The sequence below is a fragment of the Daphnia carinata genome, chromosome 1, assembly GCF_022539665.2.
Source record: "Daphnia carinata strain CSIRO-1 chromosome 1, CSIRO_AGI_Dcar_HiC_V3, whole genome shotgun sequence".
Lineage (NCBI taxonomy): Eukaryota > Metazoa > Arthropoda > Branchiopoda > Diplostraca > Daphniidae > Daphnia > Daphnia carinata.
This window is the reverse complement of record NC_081331.1, coordinates 9,950,829-9,965,007: the sequence shown is the minus strand read 5'-3', so window position 1 is coordinate 9,965,007 and position 14,179 is coordinate 9,950,829. Positions and strand designations below refer to the sequence as shown.

The 14,179-nt window shown below is 41.7% G+C and overlaps 2 protein-coding genes across 2 annotated transcripts; one reads left to right on the top strand and one right to left on the bottom strand.

Annotated features, from left to right (window-relative positions):
* Positions 1-718: 718 nt before the first annotated feature.
* On the top strand, positions 719-3,229 carry LOC130692541 (integumentary mucin C.1-like). The gene is made up of 4 exons (XM_057515676.1): positions 719-871; positions 1,081-2,307; positions 2,394-2,529; positions 2,597-3,229. The coding sequence occupies exons 1-4, from the start codon at positions 841-843 to the stop codon at positions 2,865-2,867; spliced, it is 1,665 nt and encodes a 554-aa protein (XP_057371659.1). The 5' UTR covers positions 719-840; the 3' UTR covers positions 2,868-3,229.
* Positions 3,230-9,811: 6,582 nt separating this feature from the next.
* On the bottom strand, positions 9,812-11,404 carry LOC130692717 (mediator of RNA polymerase II transcription subunit 15-like). Its single transcript, XM_057515805.2, has 3 exons — positions 11,251-11,404; positions 10,782-11,162; positions 9,812-10,665 (listed from the first exon to the last, which is right to left on the bottom strand). Exons 1-3 carry the CDS (start codon positions 11,387-11,389, stop codon positions 10,022-10,024), a joined length of 1,164 nt encoding a protein of 387 aa, XP_057371788.1. The 5' UTR covers positions 11,390-11,404; the 3' UTR covers positions 9,812-10,021.
* Positions 11,405-14,179: the final 2,775 nt, after the last annotated feature.

Sequence of the window (14,179 nt, the reverse complement as noted above, 5' to 3'; positions counted from 1 at the left end):
CGTTAATGAATGCGCGTGTTCCAGACCCAGCTTCGTTCCAGGTCATTGCAGGTGTTTTTTCCTCCAGCCGATCGAACCCCCCTCTATCCATATATTTTTAGGTTTGAATATTTTTCTTCCCTATTTATTTTTTTTAATGCCTCCTGTAGGTCTTCTCCTGTAGACCCATGCATTTTCTCTTTCCCCCCATCCCCCTTTTTTAAAAACATTTTTCCCATCATCATCATCATCGCCAAGAGGACCATCATCATTATCATCAAAACAACCTTCCCAAACCACCTCTTTTTTTTTTCTTTTTTCTGTGTATTGTAAGCTTTTGTAGACAGTATGCAACCCCGTCGATCTCTTTCCTTTCATTTCTTTCAGGAGGGGGGGTTTTGTTTTATTATTTTTTTTTTTCTCTTTCCTTTTATTGTACACAAATGTTGGGATTCTCGTGGGTTCCTCCTCAATTCTCCCGTCACTTTTCTTATGTGTATGCGACCGCGTGTGTTTGTGTATGTGTGCTGACTTGAAACTCATCTCTGACCCATTCCATCAAAGAAACGCCCACCAGCTAGCGAGTTCTCAGCTAGAAAGCGAAAGGGAAGAAGAAGATGCCTCTCTCTCTTTCGACCGTGGTGAACGGTGGTTCTTCTTCTTCTTTTTTTTTTTTTTCCCAGATAGGGCTTCATCACAAACTCCCTTCTCTCCCTGTGTGCTGTATAAAAGCTCGTCACGTCGATGGCAAACCGCATCACATTCAGTTGCTCGTATATCGAACAACATCAACGGTCTTCTCTTCGCAGTGGAAATTTGAAAAGCGATACCCACAACAGTAAATAAACAAGTGCCATCAACATGTTGAGGAATATCTTATTGTTGTGCATCGGTAAGTAGTGCTGTCGCCATCTTTACTATGTGCGGATTTCTCTTGTCCGCACTTGTTCTCTGTCTCTCCTTTTTGTAAATGATTCTGGTTAACCGATACCATCCAATTTTACTTTTTGGGTTAAAAAAACAAAAAACAAAACAACAGTTGATTAAAATGAATTAGAAGACTGAGATGTGGTGAGTTTTAATTATCATTGGTTGTTGTAGTTGGTTTGGTAGCTAGCGGCGCTGCCCAGGAATTCGGTGCGCGCATTAGCAAACGTGTCGGTCGCGTCGGACAGAGCAATGGATACTTTTACCCGGTGCCTAATCCGCCATTCTCGCTGCCAAAACCCGAGGTTGCTGTTACTGTTCGACCGGTTACCACTGCCCGTCCAGTCGCACCTTGCCAGGTCGATCCAAACTGCGTGGGTGCCAATTGTCGGCCAACTGGTCCCAACTGCGGACCTGCACCCACCGTTCCAATTAGGACCACTGCTCGTCCAGCTCCTACGACTGCCTACACTACTGTTCGTACCACCACTCGCCCAGCTCCTACCGTTGCTGTTACCCCGGCTCGCCCAACTCTTGGCCCTTGCCAAGTGGATCCTTTCTGCTTGGGACCTAACTGTGGCCCTGTTGGCCCGAACTGCAAAACGACCACAGTTCCAGTGAGGACCACCACTCGACCAACGCCTGTTGTTGCCGTCACCACAACTCGTACAACCACGACTAGCCGTCCAGCTACTCGTCCAACCACCACTGCGCCACCTTTGGATTATCTCCCACCAGTCGCCGTCACGAGTACCACGACACGCAGACCGTCGGTCAGTTTGGGCCCTTGCCAAGTAGACCCCAACTGTGTGGGTGCCAACTGCCGCCCCCTCGGGCCCAACTGCGGACCGACTCCTACTGTTCCCATTAGGACTACCCCTCGTCCAGTAACTACGACTGCTTACACCACTGCCCGTACCACCACTACCACTCGTCCTACCACTACCACTGCCCGTACCACCACTACCACTCGCGGTACGACTGCCCGTACCACCACCACCACCCGTCCTACCACCACCACTCGCACTACCACTACTAGAACGACCACTTTGCCTCCTTTGGATTATCTTCCACCATCGACTACCAAAGCTCCCGTAGGTAAACCCGTGACCACCACTGGCTACAGTTATCCCACCCCGGACAACCCGCTTGAATTCGGACCGAGCAGCAACCAAGGCACTGGATTGAAATTCCCCACCACCACCACTACCACTACACGACGACCTATTACGACCACGAGGACCACCAAGAGGCCCAGCGTTGAGCCCGTCCTTACCGAATCGCAAGAGGAAATCCTCTTCTGGGACTTCCGTGAGTCTATCGCTGGCGAACCGGAATTGGACTACCCAATTTTCTTCAAGATCCCTGAAACGGCCTTCACTTGCGAAGGCAAACTTAACGGTATGGCATATCCTTATTAACAGATTTGCATAGCACAAAAACATTATTTCACGCTCTGGTTATTTTTGAATGTAAAAAAACAACAGGATATTACGCTGACGTTGAAGCTCGTTGTCAGGTGTTCCACATTTGTTCGGTTGGAGCCGACGGTGGTGTCTTCAAGAACTCCTTCTTGTGCCCTAACGGAACCATTTTCAGCCAGGAAAGCTTCGCCTGCTTGTGGTACAGTATCATTTCGACTATCTCAAAATGAGACCGATTGCTTTAGCCTTTACCCAATAAAACACAGGTGGCACGACGTTGAGTGTGCTTCCAGTCAGCAGTTCTTCAACTTGAACGCCAACATCGGTATCGTTCCTGAATCGGCTGGTAAAGTATCAACCGGTGCTGCATCATCTGCTTCAGGTATTCAAATTTCTGCCAGCGCTGGGGCGTCATCCACATCATTCGGCGGACGAGGCGTGTCGGCTGCTGCTTCTGCCAGTTCGGCCACGTTTGCCGCTGGCAACAAGCAAACCCAGATCAAAGGCGGTTCCTCCTACAGCGCAAACAGTTACTAAACGAAATGAAAACGAGCGAAGAAGACCTGGGAAAAAAAAACAAAAGAAAACAACACAAGTTGTTTTTTTGTAAATTAGAAATCCTGCCGTTTTTTTTGTGGCCTACTATGTTCCGTTTGTATACCCGACAATCCATTTGGTCCTCATCCGCTATGCTGTAAAATCTCGCAATTGACGTTTTAGAACAATTTGTTTTGTTTTTGTTTTGATTTGAAGACGTTTTTCAAAATTTTTGACTTTGTCGGTGTGCAACTACAAATTGCAATTATGTTGTAGATGTTCCATCAACTCGTTCCGATCGGATTTCCCACTGGCGCTATTACATATATACGTCAATCTGAAAATAAATCAATCTAAAGGTTTATTGTATCCCCTTTTCTATCCTAACAATATATATTTTTTTTTTTAATATTTAGCCGACAAACTGGCTATTAAAAGGTGATTGAATCATGCATTTAATACAAGGACTGATTTTATTATTATTAAAAAAACAAACATGCAAACTTAATTTCGAAATGACAAGTTTAACCGTCGTTTGTTTCATCTACCTAACTGCGTATGCCTATGAGATGACAAGCCTTGCGGGAGTTGTAACGCTTCATTGCCATACAGTGAAAAGAGAACGCATCATTTCCTTTCACCGTGAGCATGTCTAAAATTGTACAAAAAAAAAATAAAAGGCAGCAAAAGAACTACAGGGGAATAGAGCCAGTACGATGCAAATGAGCATGTTTGATGAGCAGTTGGCTACATTATGAAGAAGGCGACGATTCAAGAGTGTCGGTATTTGCACGCAGAACGGCATGTGAAAGACGTTGAAAAAGCACAAGGTCTTTTCCCACCCTTTTTTTCTGCTCATCGTCATTGTTAAAGATGGTACACCCATGAATCATCCGATTACTCGCATTTGCTACATCTCTACTTTTAGGTAGTAGTTTTGCATTCAAGGTCTAACCTTTCTAAAAATAATTTCCATAAAATACACACACCCCGAAAGCGATGCGTTCACAAACGCCTTCGTCATTTTTACACGGATCACAAGCCGTCTACCTCATGTAACTTTCTGTTTCAAAACAAAACAAAGCAAAAAAAAAAACTGGGGAAAATGTTTTTCTTCGCCATGTTCGTGGCACATTTTCATGGCTGGAAAAATCTGGTAGTTTGAGTTTTGTTTGGAAATTGTCGTAAAAACAAATCAGCAATTATGGCAGTCGCGTTTACAGTCACAGGTGAAAATGGGATACCCATCAGCAAGAAACATAATGAACTCTTTTCACTACATGGACAGCCAAAGAACTCAAGGTCTTGCCAAACTTTCTTGGCTGATTTTTTGCTTCAAACTTTCCCACCATCTGTCAGGTATTAAAATACAGGTGACACCGACACGATAACGAGGTTCTGTATATACGATATTTGGACCCGCAGGAAACGTTCACGCTCAACGTAAAGAAGGTTTTGTTTCCATTGGACCTTTCAAAAAAAAAATTACAAAACAATTGCCATTTTCTTCTTGGAGATAAAACCAAAAGAAAATGCCAAGAAGATGACTAGGTTCGCTTTGTGTTTGAAATGAGATTTTACATTCACCTGTATACACAATCGTCCTGGGGGGGTAAGATGAATTTATGATTCTGTTTTCTAATTTGTTTCATCCTCTCCTTTCTTTTCTATTTTTTTTTTCCTTCTGCCGTTTGACTTGCTGTGTCTGTGTCTTCATTCGCCTGGAGGCTCTGTGAAATGACCGTACCTTTCTCCTTTCAACTACTTACAATTCATCGATGTAGACCAAGGATCTTGCGCTTTGAAGAGCCCCCTAAAAGAAAAATAAGGAATTAAAGTTTGAATTTTTTTTTCGTGTACCTATTGAAAATTCAGCTAATCTTCTCTTGTACAATCCATACCTAACGTGCTTGTTTGTAGAAAAGTCTTCTTACCACCAACAAAGGGGGATTAGAGAGGGATTTCTCACGAAAAACGGGGGATATCACGCTGTGCTTTCTGGCGAATCGCAGCATAAGGAAAATAACACGTATGCTTATATTACAACGTGCCAAATGTCAAACGCACAAAAGTCGGCTGTTCATTAGTCACGTTTATGTAAATGAAACTCGAGAACAGTCTCGTTGGTAGACGAGACGCCATGCGATTCAATGAATAATCGTTGGCGAAAACATACTAAACCCATTTTTTTTCATTTATTTGAAGTCTCTTCACACATCTGCTATTTCCGAAAAAGCTAAATAGCGAATGATGTTTTATTAATAAGACACTGTTGGTTGTTAAGTCTCGCAAAGGAGGCACACTTTCATGTTAGCATAGGAACAAGTAGGAATGGAAGGCAATGGGTACCGCAGTGCCCACATATGGCAACTGCAGCAATGCACGTCAGCATGGGAATTCGATGAAAATTTTACTTCGCTATCTATAAGGCATGCTTAAGAAGCGAAAGCATCTGTATAGGCTATCGCATACCATGCCAGCATAATTAACTTAAAAAAAATGTGAAATAACAATAACTTTATAGAAGTTTGACATCCCTTCTCTTCACAAAAGTTACATTTTTAATTAAAATCTGATTAATAGTTTCACTTCCACTCGACTCGCAAGTTAGATTCTGAGAATACAAGCCGTTATGTGCGAAACGTCCAGTTGGTTGCTTTCTCAAACAGTAAACCTTTCCCCACATCAAAGATAACGTTTACAATTTCGTGACCTGCAAGGCTATTAACTTGGTTCTGCTTGGCGGAGTTCACTTCCGTATATCCTTGGGATTAAGAAACTAAGTTAGTTTTCTTGATGTCCTTGTCCACCGAATCATACAAAACCCATTTAGTGAAATTTAGGGTCGCTTCACACATGTGGCATTTCCAAAACAGCTAAATCAGGAATGATGTAATGTTTTATTAACTCGATACCGAGGTTGATTCGCAATCAACAGTGTTCCAAAAATCGAGAATTTACAGCGCGTAAGAAAGATGATGTGCCAAATGATCTTTCAGGCTGATTCTTGTGCTACGAGAATATTGGTGTTCAAGTTGGAGAACTGATCACTGGAGCCACACTCAACGCCAAGCCACCTGTATGTAGAAAATAAAGTCAACTATGCTATAATAATAATTCCAATTGGATCCGCAAAAGATCCAGCGGTACAAATTATCAAGTACCACATGCAGGAAAAGCTTTTTAGGCTGAAAATGGTACCAATGGGGCACAGGAAGGAGCTCATGATGACACTACCATTAACTTCAACCGAACAAGTGTGGTATACTTGGCAACGGGCTTCTTCATCAACGTAATATCCTTTGCGGTTCAGGCATTCAAATACCCAAAGCGGGAAAAGAAAAGATCAACATGTTGGTCCAAGGCAATAACTTAGTACTATCTATTAGAAATGACAAAACGTTAACTAGTACTAATGATATAAAATCATACCGTCAATTTTTCCTTCACAGGTGAACTCCGTTTGAGGTATTGTCTTATAGTTTGGGTAATCGAATTCCAGATCGCCATAGGTACCAATCTCACTACTGTCGATAATCAAAACCATTTCTTCGTTCGGTTCATGGAAGACGCGCTCCACTTGAAATGGAGTTTGTAAAAGAAAAAATTATGCTGAGAATATGGACCCTCTTTCCAAATTGTTCCATTGGTCTAGTAATGAAATAATTCAAATGCGTGCCGTAATCGATGTGACGTTTCGTAATATCTAATGTTAATTTTTCGAAAATTTACTAATGTAACTCCAGGGATCATCGCCCACGATGTAAAAACAAAACATTGAAGAAGAATCAAATCGGGATCCAGTAAAGTAAAGGGATATTAATTACCCGATAATCTAAGAGGTTGACCGTTAGTCAGCGCCAACAAACAGATTAGTGCGATCTAATTAGTACGCAAATGAAAAAAAAAAAGAAAAATGTTTAATGATTTTATTAATACGAGAATTCCTAAAAAATAACGAAGCTCACCAGAACTTTCATGATGGTGTGGACTGCAATCAGCTCTTGTTCTCTGAAAAGAGAGACGACAAATTTTGAAAGGGCAATGCTGGTTACCATGAGTTACTCTCGTCTTTTATTCAAATCATGTCGGAGTTACCTATGCCCTTTTCTAAAAAAAAAAAAAAAAATTCAAAGTCGTACAGCTGCCAAAGCAGCTGCGCTTTTCTCTTTCGTCATGAGTTGGGTATATATCACACAAAATAGTGCACATAATCTATTCCATCTAAACATCGCTTATCGCTCTTGTTACCCTAAGGTTATTTCAACATTGTCTGTTTTGTTCTTAGTCGTTTCAAAGTTATTTTTAACCGGAACTGACGGCAATGCCCAAAGTATTTGACAACATATGGTCATTGCAGCACTGTACGTCAGCACAGTGTCACGATACAAGAACCAGTCGATTAGATCCGTGTTTGTAATACACGTTAGCTAGGGACGGTGGCAGTGAACGGGAAATAATGTTCAGACCCACAAGTTGCACTCTCTGATAAAATCGGAACGTCACTCTTGTACCCAATAACCTGTAGATCGTGAATGCAAGATAGTAAGTTGCTAGGGTATCGGTAAACCATGGCAAGTCGTTGTTCGTAGTTGTTAAAATTGTAAATCATCTATAAAGCATTGGTTAGAAGGTGTAATAAGCATCTGCATTGCAAACCCTGTCAGCATTCGAAACTTAACTTAAACGAATGCCTCGTGATTTAGTATCGTAAAGGTAATTCAAAGTAGCTCACAAATAAATTTTTCCTAGAACATAAATATTAGAATTCTGGAAAAATGTTTTGTTAGAGAAGTTTGACGTTTCTCCTCTTCGCAAAAGTTAGGTTTTAATTAAAACCTAATCCAGTTTCACTCCCACTCTATTCGTAACTTAGATTCTGCGAATACAAGCCGTTGTGTGCGCGAAACTTCAAGTTGGTTGCTTACGCAAACACGTAAACCTTTTCCCCATGCCAAAGATACCGTATACGGTTTCATAACCTGCAAGTCTATTAACTTGGTTCTGTTCGACGGATTTCACTTCGGTATCCTAGTGATGAAGAAACTAAGTTAGTTTACCTTCAAACGTTCACATTTTCTGTGTCGTTGTTCCCCATCGTGTCTTGTTTCCACCTGCATGCCAGAATCTACCACCAAAGACAAGCAGTTGGGAACGCCCTTTTTCTATTCGAGGGCTGCAAAATTAATTGCAGATTTTTCTAAAAGCAGTTTACTGATTACCAACGTGAACTGATCCTTCACGCAATAAAAACTACGTGCATATCTTTCAGCGTTTGCCACCAGAAGAGGTTAGCAAGGACGTATGAATGATTTTCCTGGTAAACTATGAGAAACTTGAAGTTCAGCGAATTCACCGAAGTCGTTCAACTCGTCCCTTAAATCAAAAATGCCACATGCCACAACTCAAGGCATACCAGTGAAATAGATTTTCACTTGAAACAACATATTTTTTTTTTTCAAATGACAAAACTTCGCCCTTTTTTCCCCCCTTCTGCATTCTCCATCACATTCTAAGTGCAAGACGATGTAAGAGGCAATACCAAGCTCACCTAGCGGCTAACTTTCCTCTCTAATTCTTCGAATAGCCCATTCTTTCTGTCAATTCGGTTTGGCATTTTGGCTTTCTTCCTTTATCTGAATATGGTTTTGAAAGAACGCTTACGATACAGCTGAGCTAACTAATCGTTTTTTCTCCTGCACAATCCTTTCCGGCACGTTCTAATTAGTGCGAGACGGTAGTACTCAAAAATCATCAAACAATCCCCTACTGTCGCAATTTCATGCGACACTTTCAAAGCGTGAAACCAAGCGCATAAAAACCTTCCCCTTTTCCTTTTATTCATTTCACTTTTGACTGGCCGTTGCTGATAGCGTTGTTCCCGTGGACGTCATATCGATCGCCACTATGCCGTGCGTGCATGGCTCACGCGTTCCCGTTTGTGTTTGATTATTATCGTCATTGTAGGCGTCAGTTTCGGTAGACGTCAAGTTGAGTAGATGGAAACAGCTGTTGTCAACGCTTATGTATACTGCATACGTCACCCTATAACTATCAAAAGTCTACCTAAAAGTTTGCCACCTATGTCAACTTTCCACGAACGGGGACGAGCTTAGGGCAGACCAAGAGGAACACAATGACAAGCTTGATTACGACGTAACATTTCGTGTGGTTGTGCTCGTGTTCCAGCCTGACTATTTCGATCAACATCATTTTAATTCCACTGGCACGTCTATATTCTGTTTTTGAAAAAAAAAAAAAATAGAATCCGTTGGCACTTACGTGCCTTTTGAATTCAATCCGCGTCGGGTTGGCCCATGTTTCAAATGGCAGTGTGTTGAGATTGTTGATCGTGACGAGTAATTCACGCGTACTTTGTTTGCGCAGTTTTACAGCATTCGGTGTAACGGTAGTTCACTAGCTCGAGAAAAGCCATTGATCGCAGTCCGTAAAGCGATGTGATGGTTGCTGTTATGCTTCCGCTGCTAAACATAAAAGACTTTGGTACTGTAGAAGTAGTAGAAGAAGTAGACGCCTCTGATCTTAGGCGATACGTTGATGGCGTTTATACATGCCGATTCGCATTGACGCTCGGGAAACAAACGGTTTTTAATGATTGATCGATCGATGGGATTTTGTCGTGGACGTCGATGGATGGATGTCTGTCGCTCGCAAGGTCGTTTTGCTCACGTGTCGATTGTCGTTCGTTAGCGAAACTTTGGCGGAACGGAAGTGTATGGTAGTGGGTCGAGTGTGCGTAGGATTCCGCAGTTCATAAAAAGGCAGGAAGGCCGTTTATTAATGCCGTCGTTCTATATGGCTTTCCGTCAAGTCCGCCTTCTTTTGAGTTGCTGGAACGCGGAAAAGTTTGCACGGTTACTCACGTTGGGGGCACGTGAAAAAGAAATCTGCCGTCACGATCGGAGTTTATAATGTTTTAATATAACAAAGTCTAAGCAATGTATTCTGTCAATTTCCTTCCTTGCCAGAAACAGGGAGGCATTTAACGAGTGGAGGGGGCCAACAAAATTTAATGGACGTCTCGACACGTCAAACGTAACAAAGTGAGGCTGTTTAATTTAAGCGAAATAAAAAAAAACGGTGCGAGAATAAATAATAAAGAAGATATAACATTAAAAAAAAAACGAAACATTTTAAAACATAAAAGGATTCATCATGGCCATTTGCTGCTGGAACATCATCATTTGTTGCTGTCGTTGAATCAAAAGCATTTGCTGCTGCATTTGCTGCTGTTGAAGCAGCTGAGCATTGATTGCGTTGCTACCAAATGAAAAAGGAACTCCAGAACCAATGGATGGCATGGTCGGTCTGTTTGACTCAGCGTAATGGCCCAGCCGATTGGGATTATTTGAGGACAGGCTGGCCAAGCTGAGGAGTTGAAGCAAGGCCTGGTATCGTTGCATCTCTTGTTGACTTCTGCTTGGCAACGATAGATTTGATTGAGCAAAACTAGTGGGTGTCAAACTCGTCTGTCCGATCTGATTAGCAAATGGATTGACCATCATCGCGGCTTCTTGTTTCGTTATGGTCTGCTTAATCTGCTCCAACAGTTGAGGCCTTTTCGCTGGAGGCTCGTTCAAAAGTTGGGCAATCAAAATTTGTTGTTTGTTCATTTGTTGGGCTTCGGGTTTCACCTGCTGCTGGAGCAATTGCTGCTGGACCAGAAGCTGTTGCTTCTGGGCCTCCAATGTCTGCTGAAGTTGCTGCAACTGTGGATTGAGCGCCGCTTGCACGTTGGCCCCAGGCTGAAACTGACCGTTCACCATTTGACTCTGATCTGAATATCAAATCGCCGAAGACGAGGAAACAAGAAACGTTCAGGTTTAAACGGTCAATGAACTGTAGGGTATAAGTGAATGACTTTTGGATAACTGGGTTAAAATGACAACATACTTGTTATGGCTGCCTGGGCTGTTGCCACTTGGTCCTGTTGAATTTGCACTGAAGCCATTAGGCCTTGCTGTTGTTTTTGATTTTGCAACTGAAAGGCTTCCTGTTTCTGAGCTTCCAGCTCCGATGCTATGGACATGGGGTTGGTGCTCGAAGTGGTCACTTGCTGCAAAAGGGCTAATTGTTGAAGTGGACTTTGTTGAAGGCTGGCCGAGTTTCCAGCGTTCAAACCGGTGGCTCCTGTCGGCACGTTCACGTTGAATTGCCGGCTTTTGATGTTGGACACCTTCTCGGGTGGAGATTCGCTCGTAGTGTTCTCAATGCTTGACCGACGTGTTGATGGAACAGCTTCGATAGATCCAATCGAAACCAACATGACAATCACTGTAAATGTAATACATCCGTTATGATTAGAAAAGGGCTGATGGAAGAGAGAGCAATGTCACTCGTTCAAGCCGTTGGCTTTAAATACCTGGCAAAACGAAGGGAGAGGCTATCATGGTGAATGTTAAATTGAAGAAGATGTGAACAACTTTAACGATAAAGTTGGAATGAAACGCTGCGTTCGATCTTACAACTTCGACTGACGAATTAAACGTAATGGGCCGCATATTTTATACTACAACTGACAGGACTTCAACATCCAACTCATAAGAAGTGAAAATAAGGAAAGAACAAAACAAGACACGTATGATTTGGCTAGGCCACACCCATTTCCATAACATATCGCTTTCAGTTCCGGCAGTTGTTTTTCTTTTATTAAGCCGTTTGAAAAATTCTCTTTCTATATCGAGTTATCTGTTCTTGTTTTCAAAACTTTTCGAATTAAAATTAGGTCTACTTCAAGAAGAAAACTAGTTCTGCTCCACTAACCCATTTTATGTGTGAACGATCATTTCTTTGACGATTTCTAATAGCGTACGGTGCTTCCTGAATCCGGTTGCAGATCGTTTTGTTGTCCTTCTTGTATCCTTGACAGAGTTGAGAACCCTACTTGTTCTAGAAGGATAAAACACCTCGCAATGGGCGACTATATAATAAAGAGATGTAACGTTCAATACCCATACTATCGATTAAGACCTACAACTTCTAGGAAACAAGTAATAATTCAAACGTTAATACAATCGCGTCCCTTTTTTCTGCAAAGTTACGTAGTTTTGTAACAAACCATTTATTATGGAAGAAATTTACTAGGGTAGGATTTTGGGTTGAGTTCGAAGTTTGAATGTCACCGCAAACACTAGCGGATCTCAGCTTAATTCCTGCTTTTTTAGATCGGTTTTCGCCATATCCTGTTGGGAAAAGTACATCATTTTTGTGTGTGTATGTTGAATCAGGCTATGAAAAGCTAGTTTTCGCATCAGGTAGGGCTGCCCAATGTTGAATGAAACGTGATTTGCATTTTAACGAGATCCACGTCCTTTTTTTTTTCAGAATCCCGTTCATTTACAATAGGGGAGAGATCACGTTACCCGGAAATGTGCCAGTTCTAATAATGACTTTAGGAAATAAACAAATATCCATATTGACTAAGCATCACAGCTGAATGGGAAAACAAAGACTTTCACGTCCCTTTTTTTGTTTTTACTTCAAAAACAAAAAATTAAAATTAATAGTTTACTTCAATTAGAAGGAACGAGTGTACTTTATCCAGACATAAATCAAACTTTAGTCGACATCATCAATATGATGGTACTACCGGCGGCAGGCGTCTTTATAAAATCTTGATAAGGCAGGAATTCCATTTCCTCGAGAATTGTCGTTTATGGCAATGCACAGGACCGAAGAGGGAGGCACGGAGAAATCGATAACTCGATGGTTCGATATAGTTTCCGTTCGTGTTTTTTTTCCAATAACGTCTTTCTGTCAGTTCTTTTTTTTCTGACGGAAGGCTGGCCCATTGTTCGAAAAAAAAGAATGAAAATATCAATCGATCTGTCGTGTAACGTATTCTTTTGAAAAAATAAACAAACTTGGGCTGTCTAACAGCTACTAGTTTTTCAGACCTTGTTGACATTGTCGCTTTCGTGTAAACATAACACTTCGATTTATTAGACCTGTAGATTGAAGTGGAGCTCAATTTTGGCGATAAAAAAAAATCAAGATTTTTGTTTGTGACTCTACTCTCCATCTTTGTCCAAGAAAATAAAATCTATGATCACGTAAAAATGGAAGCTATCAAAATCGTGAGTGAGATGATTCTATACTGCCTTTACCAACGAAATCGATAAAGTACAATTTGTTGGCCCCCTCGTAATAAGAACAGCGTGGGCGTAGCGGGTAATGAGTCGGCCGGTATATAGTATACGTTATAATCGTGCATACACTAGGGAGGTGGGCTGATTCTCATTAACCCCTTCCTCTTATTGCCGGAACTATTTCCCCGTTTTTTGCTCGGGTCGTTCGTTCCCAGCTGCCCGGCAACGCCCTAGTTTCTGTAAGGCTATACACACCCAATGATGCAACTTGTCAGCAGGATAAATTAGGGGAAACTCGACATCCTTGATTCAAGAGACACGGGGGAGTTATATTCAGAGAGACCCAAATACATATCACTCGCCATCTCACCTACCGCATCAGGCCCTAGGGGGTACTATATGACACAGAAGGACATACACGAATTTTGTTTTGGACTGGAATCGATCGCGACGCAGCATTCGACTATATATCTTATACACAAATGTCAAGTAAAACACTCTTGTTACAATATTTGTTTTGCATTTCTCTATGTCTTTAAAAAAATCGATCAAGGAACAGAATACAGGATTCTTTGAACAAAAAATGAATCGCTGAAACACGGTAGGGCAGTTTGGTGATCTTGGTTGTTCTTTTATTTGTTGGGTGTTTTCGTGATCCCAAGGTTTGATGTTCCTTTTAGCGCTTTCTATGTCTTATTTTGTTTTTTTATATTTTTAAAGCTCACGGGATTTGGCGGTGCAAGCGGTCAGTCTGCTAGTATCAAATGTATAGGGGAAGAAGTACCGTTCAGGATCTAGCTGTGTACAGTACGGAGAGGGGTTTTTATATTGTGATGCCAGCAGCAAATGAATAGGAACCATTTGACCTCATAGGGTCAGTCTTTACAGAAAACCCAGTCCACCCATTTTAATTGCAACGGAATGACGAACGTGAGGGCAGGCACGTTCCTTCTCTGCAACTCTGGCTCTTGGAATTAAACGCACACGTGTGGTAGGTTGAGATTTCTTTCACGCGTGATGGAGCACACTTTTAAAAAAAATTGAATGTTGGAGGACGGTAATTAAGCAAAAACTCTTTACGTCAATCACACACCAAAAGTTTTCATTCTGGGCTTTTTAAATAGTTTAGGTCTTTTCTGCAAAAGAATTGATAAACGCATCTTCCGGGATTTGATGAACGAAAAGTTTCTTGTATGTCTATAG